Raw genomic sequence first — 14,269 nt, 5'->3', positions numbered from 1 at the left:
ACAGAAATGCAATCCCTAATCTATATGAGCTTATATTCTAGTTAGCAAGACACACTACCAGACACAAAACAAAACTATAAATAAAACCATTGTTTAACCTTAAAGCGACCATAGCTAAAGGGGCTCCAGTCCAGAAAAAATAAGAGAAATAATATTTATCATTAAATACTTCATGAAATCCTACCATGCACATTAGTGGATTCATGCATATACACACCATACACACACGCATTTATACATACTTCCAAAGCCCAGAAAATAATTTGCAACTTAAGCCTTATTCCTGATCTAATCACTACTACTACTTGTATTTAACAGTCTCTGTAGATTATATTTTCTAAATATCAGGAATAAATACAACACACAACAGTCTAATGAAAAACTAAGATGTTATACGCAAAAGGATTCAGCTTATTTGTTATATAGTCACAATGACACCCTAGGGTGACTGGTCTGTCACCAGCCAGAAACCTCTGTGGCCAGTAATGCCTCTGCTTGGGGTTTGCTTGCACCTGCTGGGCTCATCCACCCAAACGGCCTGGCAGGCTGCGCTCAACTCGCACTACCGGCCTGGATCCAATGCCTGCCAAGGGTGAGTCAGGCATTGAGTGGTGAGAGGTGTGTGACTGAGCAAGCATGGGTCCAGCCACTGTGCACAGCCAGGCATGCCAGCTGTGGCAGGGGGGCAGCTCCAGGCACTGGCATAGATGCCGGCTCCATGTGAGGCTGTGACTGGACCAAATGTAACACAAGTGGCTTCTGCTGCAGGCACCAACATCTAGATAAAGGAAATGTGGTGGCACCTGAAAGCTTGGAGGCATGAGTAACCACGGAACTCCAAAGAGGGTGTTACAGTGTGTCACAGCCCTAGACTGGGGAGCCCTGAGGTCTGGACTCCCGGAAGGGCCACAGCTCTTCTCTCCTTCTCATCACCCACAATGTGGCAAGCATGGAACATGTTTCAGCCCCGTTTGTATTACAGCTCTTTCAGTCCCACCATTCAGCAGGCCCCAAGTTTTTGTCCCACATCCAGGAAGAAGGAGATACACAAACAACTGGAGGGTGAGCGATGCAGAGAGGATCTTCATTGAGCAACAGAAAAACTCTCAGGAGACCTGAAGTGGGTCACTCCTTTGGGTAGCTCCTTTCTGTAGCCAGGTCATTCTGATGAATGTCCAGCTCTCAGCAGAGAGGAGACCTATGGTGGGTAGCACCTTTCCACAGGCAGGTCATCCAGGTAAGTGTCCAGCTCTCAGCAGAGAGCAGAGCTATGGTGGGTAGCTCCTTTAGGCAGGCAGGTCATCCTCAAGAGTTGAGGAGACCTGAAGTAGGTAGCTCTTTCTCACAGCTTATAGTCCCAATGTCTGTGTTAGTCTGGCTGAGTCTGGGGTTTTTGTGGGCTCAGAAAGGAGGAAGTGCATGCTGATTGGTCCATGGGCAGCCATGGAAAAAAGCACCATAAAGTTCTCATCTGGGCAGTGGATTCTACCCAGAACTCACAGCCTGACCTCCAGGCTTCAAGCTGTCCCTGGTTAGATGGCGGGGTTTCACTGGGGACTTGCCCTTTTCCACCAGGAACCTGTCTGCCTCCTGCCATCATTGACATGCCATCCACAGTGCCCAGGCTCCTCATGCCAAGGGGCACCTGCAGGCCTGCACAGAGCCACCCTCAGCCCCTACCAGCCTCCCTCCAATGCTCGTCAGCACCCAAAGTCTAGAGGGAGCCAAGGTTGCAGGGGGCTAGCATTTTAGTGCCTCTCTGAGTGCTCACACATGCAGCTAGGTCACAATAGCACCCAGGCTTGGCTACAACTTTGCTCCACACCAGAGAAGGTGCCGGGAGTGGGGAGAGACAAGGAAGCAGGAGTGGGCACTTCCAAGCCTGTGGGGGGAAGGGGGCTTCCTGGGCCCCTAAGAGTGCAGGAATCCCCAGGTCTAGAGCCACAGCTGGGAAGCTACAGCTGCACCCAGGAGCACAGGTCTCCTGCCCTACTGACTCAGTAGAGGGCAGGGCTCTCACCTGCTCCTGCCCCCGCTGGCTCTGCAGAACAGGGCAGCCTCAGCCACACCTCCCCCGCTGCAGCCCACATCTTCACAGAGACCATTCCAGATGGGCTGCCACTGTCATTAATTTAATTCTAAAATTTTTTATATAATTATTGCTATCTTGTACATGTGGAAGTAATTTTACAAAGATATAATAACAACATCAAAATCAAGTTCAATAATACTATATTGGTGAAAGAATATCAAAAACATAAAATTTCAGGGATAGTAACAGTCTGCAAAACACCATCACATACAGGATCTCACTGATTTTTCACAACAGTCATTGGAGACATTATTATTATTATTAAATATGTAATTCTTATTTTACATATGCAGAAACTGGGACTTAAATGACTCATCATCCAAAAAATAATGTCAAATCTAGGAATCAAACTCCAGTCTTTGGACTTCAAATAAAAATTTCTACATTGCAACTGAAAGTAATTGTTGCCTCAAGCCAAGAATTAAGACTACTCAGAAAGGTGTCTAAGACTCTACTTATCTATCTTAATCTGTTTTCTGTTGATTAAAACAGAATACCTGAAACTGGGTAATTTATAAAGAAACTAATTATTTCTCACAGTTCAGGAGGCTGGGAAGTCTAAGGTCAAGGGGCCACATCTGGTGAGGCCCTTATAGATGGTGGGAACTCTCTGCAGAGTCTCAAGGCCATACAGGCATCCCATAGGAAGGGTGCTGACTATGCTAGCTCAGGTCTCTCTTCTACTTCTTATAAAGTCACCAGTATCACTCCCATGATAACCCATTAATGTATTAACCTATTAATCCACTAATCCATGAATGGATAAATCCATTCATGAGGCAGTGCCTTCATGACCATCAATCCTCTGTGGAAAGCAGTTTGGAGATTTCTCAAAGAACTAAAAATAGAATTACCATTCAACCCAGCAATCCCATTACTGGGTACACATCCAAAGGAAAATAAGCCATTCTACCAAAAAGTCACCTGCACTCATGTTTATCTCAGCACTATTCACAATAACAAAGACATGGCATCAACCCAGGTGTTTATCAATGGTGGACTGAATAAAGAAAATGTGGTAAATACACACCACAGAATACTACACAGCCATAAAAAAGAACAAAATCATGTCCTCTGCAGAAATATGGATAGCTGGAGGCCATTATCCTAAGTGAATTAACACAGAAACAGAAAACCACATGTTCTCACTTATCAGTGGGAGCTAAACAATGGGTACACATGGACACAGAGATGGGAACAATAAACACTGGATTCCAAAAGGGAGAAGACAGGGAGGAGGGCAAGCGTTGAAAATTTACCTATCAGGTACTATGTTTACTACTTGGACAATGGGATCAATAGACACTAAAACCTCAGCATCACACAATATACCCATGTAACAAATCTGCACATATACTGCTGAATCTGGAAAAAAAACAAAACAAAACAAAAAACCGGCCCCACCTCTCAGTACTGCCACATTGGGGATTAAGTTTAAGAATGAGTTTTGGAGAGGACAAACATTCAAACCGTAGCACTATCAAGAGAGAGTTTTTAAAGTGCAGCAACAGCAGCAGTGAAGAAACTTTCAAGTTCTGTACCAGTCTAGGCAAAAAGAAAATACAACATTTCTGCAAACTACATCTTTTCATTTTCCTCTAGTCCTTTCCTACTATCAAAGCAATATATCTAAAAGAAAGAAACTGCAAATTCCCTATACTCTGTGATCTTTATATTCGATGAAGAATATAATTAAAATATATAATTATATTTTATATATTATATTTTATACATTTTATTATATATTTGTATATAACACATTTATAATATATTTTACTTTATGTTTTATATATAATTATATTTTATATTATATATAATTATATTCTTTATATTCTACATTCTTTATTCTGTTTCAATAAGCACTTCAGGTGATTCTGAGGCACACTAAAGGTTGAGAACCACTAGTCTATGAGAAGCATAGTATTCATATTTGAAGATATGAATGTATAATCATATTCTTTATGGAATATAATTATATACTACATGCTGTTTATTTTACTGTATATAACATATAATTATGTATTATATTCTGTTTAACATTTTTTAAAAGTACTTAAGTCCCACTTTCACAAAATAAAAGGCACAAATCTTAAAACAAAGGATACCATTTAACTACATAATCATCTCTATAACAAACTAGATCTAATAGCAAAATATAGCCTCTTTGGGAAACCACAAATGGTTCATGTTAACTCCAAAGACTACTATGTATATGTGCAAATGCTCACCTAGAAAAGTCCAACTTTGAATTTATTATAATCATTAAGTGGGGCATCAGCCAGCAGAGTTAGAGACGTATTATATATCTCTGACCCCCACAATTACAAGGACAAGATTTACAATTGGAAATGAGCATCAAGATATTGTGCTAGAAATTAATGTTTGGCTTTGGTGTTCTCCTGGCTTGCAGCAATATATAGTTGATCATATAAACCAGGGAACAAATTAAGCAGCACGTCCAATTTCTCTGTGGTTCCACTGCCCTCTAGTGGCTGTTTTGAAACTAGTTATTAACTGATAGCCTTCAAAAGTCAACGTGGATTCTCAAAGAAGGGAGGGGAGAACACCAGCATCAGCAACATCCGGGAACTTTTTTAAACATGCATATTTCAAGTCCTACCTAATGCCTGCTAAAAAGAAACTCGGGATAGGGGCCAGCAATGTGTTTCAATAAGCACTCCATCTTCATATTTAAAGATGTGAATGTATATAGGTGCATATGAGCGTTCTTTTATGAAAATATTGCTCATAATTATTTTTCTGCTTTTTTAAATTTCAAAAGGCCTCTTATATGCACATAATAATCTAGAAAAATCTCATAATTTAGTTGTGGAAATTTAAGTGTTGTAAAGCCATGACCGAACCATATAGAACATAAGAGGATAAAATTAATTAAGTTCATTCTATATTAAAAGTTCATTTTAAAAGCTTACTATTTAGCCAAAACATCTGACCAGGATCTTCCCCTTTATTTCTTGGCTATAAAACCAATAAGAAAACGTTTGTTGGATGGAATGAATACTTAATCTATGTTTCTGTGGGATACTTAGCATTCGAACTCCTTAGTAGATGTATAATATATTATTTCCTACCCTTTTTCCCATTACATATATTGTTAACGGGATTGTTCAAGCTAACAGAGACACAATTCCAGCTCTACCTTGAGCTAAAGCTGGAAAATATGTAGGCTAAACGTTTTTAAAAATTATATCATAGGCAAATAAATAATTTAGGCCTGGCATGGTAACTCATGCCTGTAATCCCAGCACTTTGGGAGGCCAAGGCAGGTGGATCACTTGAGGCCAAGAGTTTAAGACCAGCCTGGCCAACATGGCAAAACCCAATCTCTACTAAAAATACAAAAATTAGCCAGGCATGGTGGTACACACCTGTAGTCCCAGCTACCTGGGTGACTGAAGCACGAGAATCACCTGAACCCAGGAGGTTGAGGTTGTGGTGAGCCACGATCACACCACTGCACTCCAGCCTGGGTGACAGAGCAAGACTCTATCACAAAAATAGTAATTTTTAAATCATGCATAACTTAGCATAGCTCTAGGTAACCTACTCATCAGATAAAGACAGCATGGTTTCACAAAAAATAAACTGGATTTGAGGTGAAAAATCCTGAGATTTGATCTGTGTGAACTTTGGCAAATTATTTAAACTCTATGAACCTTGGTTCTCCCAGTTAAAGGGTAGTGATGATAATAATATCTATATTGCAGTTTTTATCAGGGTCATTAGAGATGAGAGAGAACCAAATGTTAAATTTAAAAAGCTTTATACATCTTGTCCAAGTAAATATTACAGAAAGATTTTACTTTTGAGGTGAAGTCTCGCTCTGTCACCCAGGCTGGAGTGTAATGGCATGATCTCTGCTCGCTGCAGCTTCTGCCTCCCAAGTTCGAGTGATTCTCCTTCCTCAGCCTCCCAAGTAGCTGGGATTAGAGGTAGCCGGGCTAATTTTTGTATTTTTAGTAGAGATGGGGTTTCACCATGTTGGCCAGGGTGGTCTTGAACTCCTGATATCAGATGATCCACCTGCCTCAGCCTCCCAAAATGCTGGCAGAAAGACTGGCAAATATTACAGAAAGATTACTGAAAATGTTATAGATTAATAAGAAGGTAGGTATATCTCTTATTGCACAAATCCTCTCACAAATAACCACTATGAACTCTGGACAAAATACTGACAATTACCTGAAAGCACTTGACAGCAAAAAAAAAGCAAGCAGACACTAGAGAGTGGTCGACATCTGGAAGAAGGAATGGCACTGAGTCAGAGCAGACCCCACTCAGCACATCAACTACACAAAATCCAGATTTAAAAACCTACAGTTTTAGTGGTTTTAAGGCCCAGAGAATGGAGTATGCGATGACCACAACTGCTGAAAAATGAGGTGGAAAATCTAGGAGAAAAATAGAACCAACAGAAAGGAAGTCTCACTTCATATATTAATTCTGCCCAAATTTTAGGCTGACCTTGAACTATGCATATAAGGGAACACCCTATGCAGCCCACTGAAGGTTAAATAAAGATTGTTTAGAATTCAGAGCTTAAAGTTCAAGTTACTGCCTGCTGAAAAGAAAAAAAAAATGTTCCTCTGAAGAACAAAAATAATCAAGAGGATCTAAAATGTATCAGTCATACCATCAAGGACACAATTCAAAAATAGTAGCCATATGAGCAAACGTGAAAATGTAACCCATACTCAAGACAAAAGGCAATCAATGGAGACCAAGCAGCTTAACTTCTTTTCTCACCTTCACCCCACAAACATACATGCAAACATATACACCAAACATGCAGAAAACAGGGAGCTATGTAATTATACAAGAATTATGTGCCCAAGGTAAACCAAAGATTTCCTGCCTCCTACAAGAGTATATGGTTCACACTGATTAACTTTCTCAAAGAGTAGTATAGGGGACATATTACTGAGTTTTTGCCCAGTTTTAATCAGGTTATTTAGGCTTTTTTGTTGTTGTCCAGTTATAGAAATTATTTACATACTCTTAGAAATAGACAGTTCTCAAAGAAGATATATGAATGGCCAATAAGCACATAAAAAGATGCTTAACATCACCAATCATTAAAGAAATCCAAATCAAAACTACAAAGAAATATCATCTCATATTCATTAGGGTGACCATTATCAAAAGAAAAAAAAAACAGAATACAACATGTGTTGGTGAGGACATAGAGAAACTGGGGCATTTATGCACTATCGGTGGGATTGTAAAATAGTGCAGCCATTATGGAAACAGTATGAAGGTTCCTCAACACAACTAGCATATGACCAAGAAATCCTACTTCTGAATAGGATTTAAAACAGAATTACCATGTGATCAAGTAATCCCACTTCTGAGTATATATCCAAAAGAACTGAAAGCATTATCTCAAAGAAGTATTTGTAAATCCAAGTTCACTGTTGCACTATTCACAATAGCCAAGAAGTGGAAGCAACCCAAATATCCATTCGTCAATCCATTCATCAATGAATGAATGGATAAAGAAAATGTGGCACATACATACAATGGAACACTATTCAGCCTTAAAAAAAAAAAAAGTAAATCTTGTCACATGCTAAAATATGAAGCTCAGAGACATTATACTCAATGAAATAGGCCAGTAACAAAAGACAAATACAATATGACTACACTTATATGTGTCTTAGTGTGTTTTCTCCTGAATACCAGGGACTGGGTAATTTATAAAGAAAAGTTTACTTTACTCATGGTTTTAGAGCCTGGGAAGGCCAAGAGCATAGCACTGGCATCTGGTGAGGGCCTCTTTGTTGTATCATAACATGGCAGAGGGCATCAAATAGTGAGGGCAAGAGTGTGCTAGCTCAGGTCTCTCTTCCTTTTCCTATAAAACCACCAGTCCCATCATGGGGAACCCATCCTGATAACCTTATCTAATCTAATCTTAAATACTGCCCAAAGTCCCCACCATTTCCAAATGCCATCAACATACATATTTGGAGATTAAGTTTCAAACACATGAAATTTTGGGGGCACATTCAAACCATAGCAATAAGGTATCTAAAGTAGTCAGACTCATAGAAACGAAAAATTATAATCGTGGTTGCCAGGGACTTGGGAAAGGAGCAAATGGGGATTTGTTCAATAAATAGAGAGTCTTAGCTTTACAAGATGAAAAAGTTCTTGAGATCTGTTGCACGAGGTGAATACAGTTAACACTGGTGAACTATACACGCAAAAGTGATTAAGATGGTAAATTTTATATGTTTTTACCATAATTTTTTAAAAATAAAAACAATTTAAAAATATGACTTAGATACAACTATTCTAGCACAAATAGGAATAATATAATTATGTTAAGAGTGCATTAATTCAGACAAGCTAGGAAATCAGTAAATAATGAAATGTCAAACCTCTCAAATGCATACCAATTCTCTTTCATACTTATGAATTGGAGATTTCATGGATGAAAGCATAGCAGATGCTAAAAATTTGTTTTCTTCTTTCCCTTCCTTCCCTTTTCCTCTACTCAACCTGTCCCCAACTGCAAATATATGCAGTGAAGACAATAAAGGAAAAAATCATAAAGTGTTCTGCTTTTCTCTCCCCTTTGCAGTCCTCCACAACAGGTACAGTAGTATTAGTTCAGGAACAAGGAAGAAAAATGGGAAGGAAGCTCAATTCCAGCCTTCTCATTATGAAAACCAGACCATTTCTTACATTTCAGGCTCAAGATGGCAGCTCTACCAGGCAGCAGAAAGATATCTGAGTACCCAAGATCTTCAAAACCAAATGAGAAATTAATTTTAAAAATAAAATACTACTATGTACCTCCTATTTCACAGAATTAATTTCAAATTAAAGGTGGCAAAAATAAGAGACAATACACTCACATAATACACATTTTCTTTACTAACCAATGAAATAAAATATAAGAAAATACATATCATAAATGAATAGCTTATTCCATTAGGAAATATCTCATTCTACATTCTCTTAGAACTGGTTTTCCATCAATTTCATCACATTTTGTTTCTTCACTTCTGTTGGGGTGAAAAGTCCCATAATAAACAATAAGAAAAAGAATTCCAAGAAGAAGAGTAAGAACTATAGTGATACTGATAGGTATAAAATAGTCTGAATTAAAAATAGTGAGAGGGCAAACCCAGAATACAATCAATATGCCCAAAGTGCCCAGTACCCTAACAATATAATAACAAGACATTGGACACTTGGTATTCTGTCCCTTAATATTAAAAAACGTAAAGATAAGAATGAATCCAACAACAATCCTATATAAGAATTCCATACTTACAGAAGTACAAAACTGGGTGTTCTTTTTAAATGCCCATATTACACCTAACAACCAAAGAAATAACAACATAAATAAAGCAATCTTAACATTTAAGAATAGTAGAAGTACAACACTCAGCATCCACGATAATAATGTAAAAAACTTGTAAAAGAGATATGTGATTTTGGGACATAATCCATTAAGAAGCTTTTTGTCAGGTAAGGATTTTCTTAAAGCTACTTGATAATCAACAGTTGACCAAGAAATAGCACAGCAAGAGACCATGGTAGCCGCATCTACAAAACAAAAAAATAAAAAAGATATTGTTATAGGAATAATAATAAAATATTAAATTACTATATCCCATACATGCTATATCTACATACACACACCCACAAACACGTCAGGTACTTTACTCATCTCATCTAATCTTCTGAAGTAGACATTAATACATCATATATTACATATGAGGGAACTGAGGCTTGGAGAGATACACTGCTTGACCCAAGCTGCGAAGCTAGCAAGTTGCGGAACTGAGATTTGAACCTGATTCCAAAATGGATAGATTTATCCACTATATTAGACTGCTTTATTATGATTTTTTTTAATTCATGGGAAAAATTTTATTGAGCAACTGATATGCTCTGTGAGTTAAGAGACTACACTTATAATCCCAGTTTTTCTAGGTTTTTTGACCGCGATTTTAGGCATACACCCAATTCACTAAAAGATAATAGCTTCAAGCAGGGGTAAGGGAAGGAGAAGAGGAGGGGTAGAGAGAGAGAAAGAGAGTTAAACAGAAAATTTAATATGAGATATTAAACAAGCCCAACTTCCCATATCCTGAAGATATTGAAACAAGTGAATGAGTATGTTCGAAAACTTACAAATTTCTGTAGGATTTACATCTCCACCCCATTTTTTCTCAACAAATAACAGAAAAGTAAGTTAATTGCCACTTTGTTTCTTTCTTTCCTTCTTTTTGAGATGGAGTCTCACTCTGTCACCATGGCTGGAGTGCAGTGGTGCAATATCGACCTCCACTTCACAGGTTCAAGTAATTCATCTGCCTCAGCCTCCTAAGTAGCTGGGACTACAGGCCCACACCACCACACCCACCTAATTTTTGTATTTTTAGTACAGATGGGGTTTCATCATGTTGGCCAAGCTGGTCTTGAACTCTTGACCTCAAATGATCCACCCAGTTCAGCCTCCCAAAGTGCTGGGATTACAGGCATGAGCCACTGCACCTGGCCTACCACTTTCTATATAATATGATTGAAAGGCAGACTTACAAAAATTTATCTATTGATGAAGAAAATTAGGACAGGACCTTTACAAATGCATTTGCATGCTCTCTTGGTTTTAGCATACACCACTGTACCTCATTAGTCAAACTTTATTGGAGACTGATGTGAGTAACAATAAAACTCCAGTCTACTGCAAAGAAGGCTCTGCATGAATTACTCTTTCTCTATTGTAATTCCCATCATGATAAATTGGTTCTGTCCACACAGCGGCAAGGTGAACCCACTGGGTGGTTACAAATCTGGGGCCTCATCCAGCAATGCCCTTGTGACTACCAGCACATGGTTCAGTAGTCCCACTCTGGCAATGGATCCAGAGGCCAGCCCAAGTGGCTGCCTAGTTCTCTTGGACTGGGGGCTGACTCTACTACTCTTGGCAGTGCTGCCCACCCAATGTGCATGGATTTAACTATAATAAAGAAATAGTCCTGGTAAGACATCCCATTACTGTAGCCCCCTCACAGGGTATCTATAGCTCCATGGCAGAGTGTCTGTAGCTGTAACCCCATTACAAGGTGTCTGGTTTGGTGAGTATCCTAGGCACTGCCAATGCCTCCTTCCTTCTCCCAAATGGTTCTGTAGCCCCATGATGGGGTGTCTGTCCACAGCCCCATTGTGGGGTATCTGTTTGTAGCTCCACCATGGGATGTCTATCTCAATTCAGCTCCTTCGGGGGTCTTGGTTTGTCTATAGCCCCACTGGGGGGTGTCTGTCTCAGTTCAGCTCCTGGGGAGTCATGGTTGGCTCTCCCTAACTAGTAGGAAGTCTTGGTTCAGGAGACTTCTCCTCAGTCAGGAAGATTTCAGGGAGATTTCTCAGACTGAGAATAGGAGGATAGTTTGGATGAGATACTCTTGGAGTTCTTGATTAGGAATCTGATTTGGAAGGCCTTCTGTCCTTCTTGTCTTAGCGTATGTTTGTACATGTGGAGGGGATCTCAGAAGGAATTGTCTACAGAAGTTCCACAGTCCTAACTCAGAGAACTTTCCTTGTCTGGTTACATTCCATGAGCCTGAAAGAATGCTCAACAGGCCTGTCTCAGGGTGACTATCCACTCTTCACCTGCCCAGAGACCACCCGTTGTGAATTACCATTCAGAGGTCATCCTTCCCCACCTAGAGCAGATCAAAGTCAACAGGGGACCAACAGGAGAAAGTTTGAGCTTTGACAGGTTGATATTGGATGCTGAATGAGGTGACTGGTGTCTGTTTTGTTATGTGTATTTTGCTAGAATGGAAAATGTTAATTCGGTTCCTCATGCAGCCCATTAGGCAACATCTTGCAAAATTGAGAATCTTTTGTCTATGATTCCATAAGACAGAAAAAGTGGCTTTTGTAAAGTGGCTGGAACCCCACAGCTATGGCACATCAAGCAGGATCATCAAAAGTTGCTCCATTCTTCTGGAAGCTGCAGAGAAAAGGAACCTGGAAACCTGGTATGCCAGCAAAAAAAAAAAAAAAAAAAAAAGCATATGAAATTCTTACCAGCCAAGTTTCTGGTCTCTTTCTCGCTCCTTCTCTATGTGTGTATGTAAATGGTAGAAATCACTATTTGTCTCCTCTGCATGAGTCTGATTGATAGAAAAAAGGATTTGTGAAACTAGCCTTAGGCTGTAGCAAATCTGGTGTGCTGTGTGCTAAGAATTTGTCTTTCTGTGTTATTCTGTAATAGGTATCACAGGATACAATGAGGGTTTAGGGCCCCTATAAGGCTGCTTTTCAAGCCAGCCCCAGCAGGCTGGTCATTTACAAACTTTGCTGTGGGTCCCTGAAACCAATACTCGATGAAATTTCTCTATCTTGTTTTGTGTCCTTAAGAACTTAAACCTTGCAACCATGTGGGGATACTTTCCCTTGGTTTCTGCCATCCAGAGGACAGAAATTTTACGGTTCATATCATAGCCCTAAAATTATCTTAAGCAATCAAGAGCCTTTGCAAGCTTGAAATTGACTGCTCTAGACTTCTTCTGGGAAGAGGAATAGAAACTGCTCAATGCTGTGTAGCTCAGTAGCTAAGGCTTTGTTTTTTTGACAATGGTAGTCCAGATTCAATTCTTGGCTTCCAGAATAATTTCTCTCCGGTTTATTATGTGTGTAACTTTGCCACATATTAAGGTTTTTTTTCCCCTCAACAATCACTTCTGATTTCCTGTCTTGAATTTTCCTTTCTCTGAACTATCCTTGGGGAGATTATAAATCTTCTTTTTTAAAAAAATGCTTACCATCTCTTTAAAACACTTTATGCATCCATGGTTAAGTTATAACCTTAGTTAAAAGTTATTAATTTCATGTGGAAAGTTACTTGTGGTAGAATTCAAAAGCCAGAAATATTGGCTCTTCTGGCTAGAGTCTGGTAACAAGAAATTTAAAAGAATTTTTCTTTAGAAAAAAAAGAGCTCTATGGAGAAAACTGTAAAGGGTTCTAAAAAAGTTTATAAAAATATTACCTTATGGTCAAACTAATTTAAACTATATAGATTTATAATACTTTATATAAAAAACTAGCTTTAACATTGAAGATGCACTAATGCAAACATGAAATTTCGTTTTCTCATTTGAAAAAGATTTTTATGTAATATTAAAAGATAATGAAAGGGGGTTTTTTGCCCCTTTGGGTAAATGGCAGGGAAAAAGGGGGAGGAAGGACAAGATATTAGTTGGCCTCTTGCTATCTCCATTGGGTCTTGTTTGGAAAACTAAAACTCTTCTATCAGAGTAAAGGGTTTTGCTTTAAAAATATTTTTTTTGAGTTACCACCTCGGATAAGTAAACAAACTGTGATCCCATTTTGTGATATCCAGTGTTTTATGCCTTTGATATCTGACAAACTTTCCAAATCAAATTATAAAGTATGTCACTTTCTGACCTAATTAATCCTTTAGACATTAGGTCCCCTGAAGTCCAAAAATGATGTGTTGGCTTATTTGGTATAAAAATCATACAGGAAGCACTGTCAAATTTAAAATGGTGTTTGGCTTTCTTTGGGCTATATTTGTGTAAATGTGTTATAGGTATATGCTCCAAAATTATGTGAAACTCCTACACTTCTGATATGACTTAGTATATGATATCATTAATAATTATAATTATGTTAAATTATTGTGTGCCACAGAGGTAACACATTTTCTTGTCAATTGTGTCTTTAACTATGGCTGCCTTAAGATTTTTTGTCATCCATAGGCAATTGTTGCCTTATTTTGATCCTCTTTAAATGGTGGTTTCCTAATCAGCTATAAAACATTGACAGGTGCTCTTGAATGCAAGTTTCTTATAACTTTGGGGATTATGACATTAGAATAAAGAGAAAAAACTTCCAAGACTCCCATGGAGAGCTGAAATATTCATAAATATCAAGCAGAACAGGGGTTAACTGAACTATTAGAAGACTAAAGTAATCTTTTTCTGACTTTTTTGCATAAAACATTGCTGATCCTTTTTGTTTCCAGAGCCAAGAAAACTTTTGAGCTATTTACAGCTTTTAACAATTTAGTAAAATATATTCCTATGAACAAAATTTGGAGCATATTTGTTTCTCTACCTAATTTATCCAGAATTTGGAAACTATTTGTGAGTATTCTCAACTTA

At 38.5% G+C, this 14,269-nt stretch overlaps 1 protein-coding gene across 4 annotated transcripts in view; it reads right to left on the bottom strand.

Moving 5' to 3' along the window:
• Positions 1-8,977: 8,977 nt before the first annotated feature.
• XKR9 (XK related 9) overlaps positions 8,978-14,269 on the bottom strand; it is a 64,430-nt gene continuing 59,138 nt past the window's right edge. For all 4 annotated transcript variants that reach the window (XM_025393551.1, XM_025393553.1, XM_025393552.1 and 1 more), the window contains one exon: positions 8,978-9,673. In XM_025393551.1, coding sequence (XP_025249336.1) covers positions 9,045-9,673 — 629 coding nt within the window. In that variant the 3' untranslated portion in view covers positions 8,978-9,044. The remainder of the gene's footprint in view (positions 9,674-14,269) is intronic.

Source organism: Theropithecus gelada, chromosome 8 (assembly GCF_003255815.1).
Source record: "Theropithecus gelada isolate Dixy chromosome 8, Tgel_1.0, whole genome shotgun sequence".
NCBI classification, from domain to species: Eukaryota; Metazoa; Chordata; class Mammalia; order Primates; family Cercopithecidae; genus Theropithecus; species Theropithecus gelada.
This window is presented reverse-complemented; position numbering and strand designations above follow the sequence as displayed.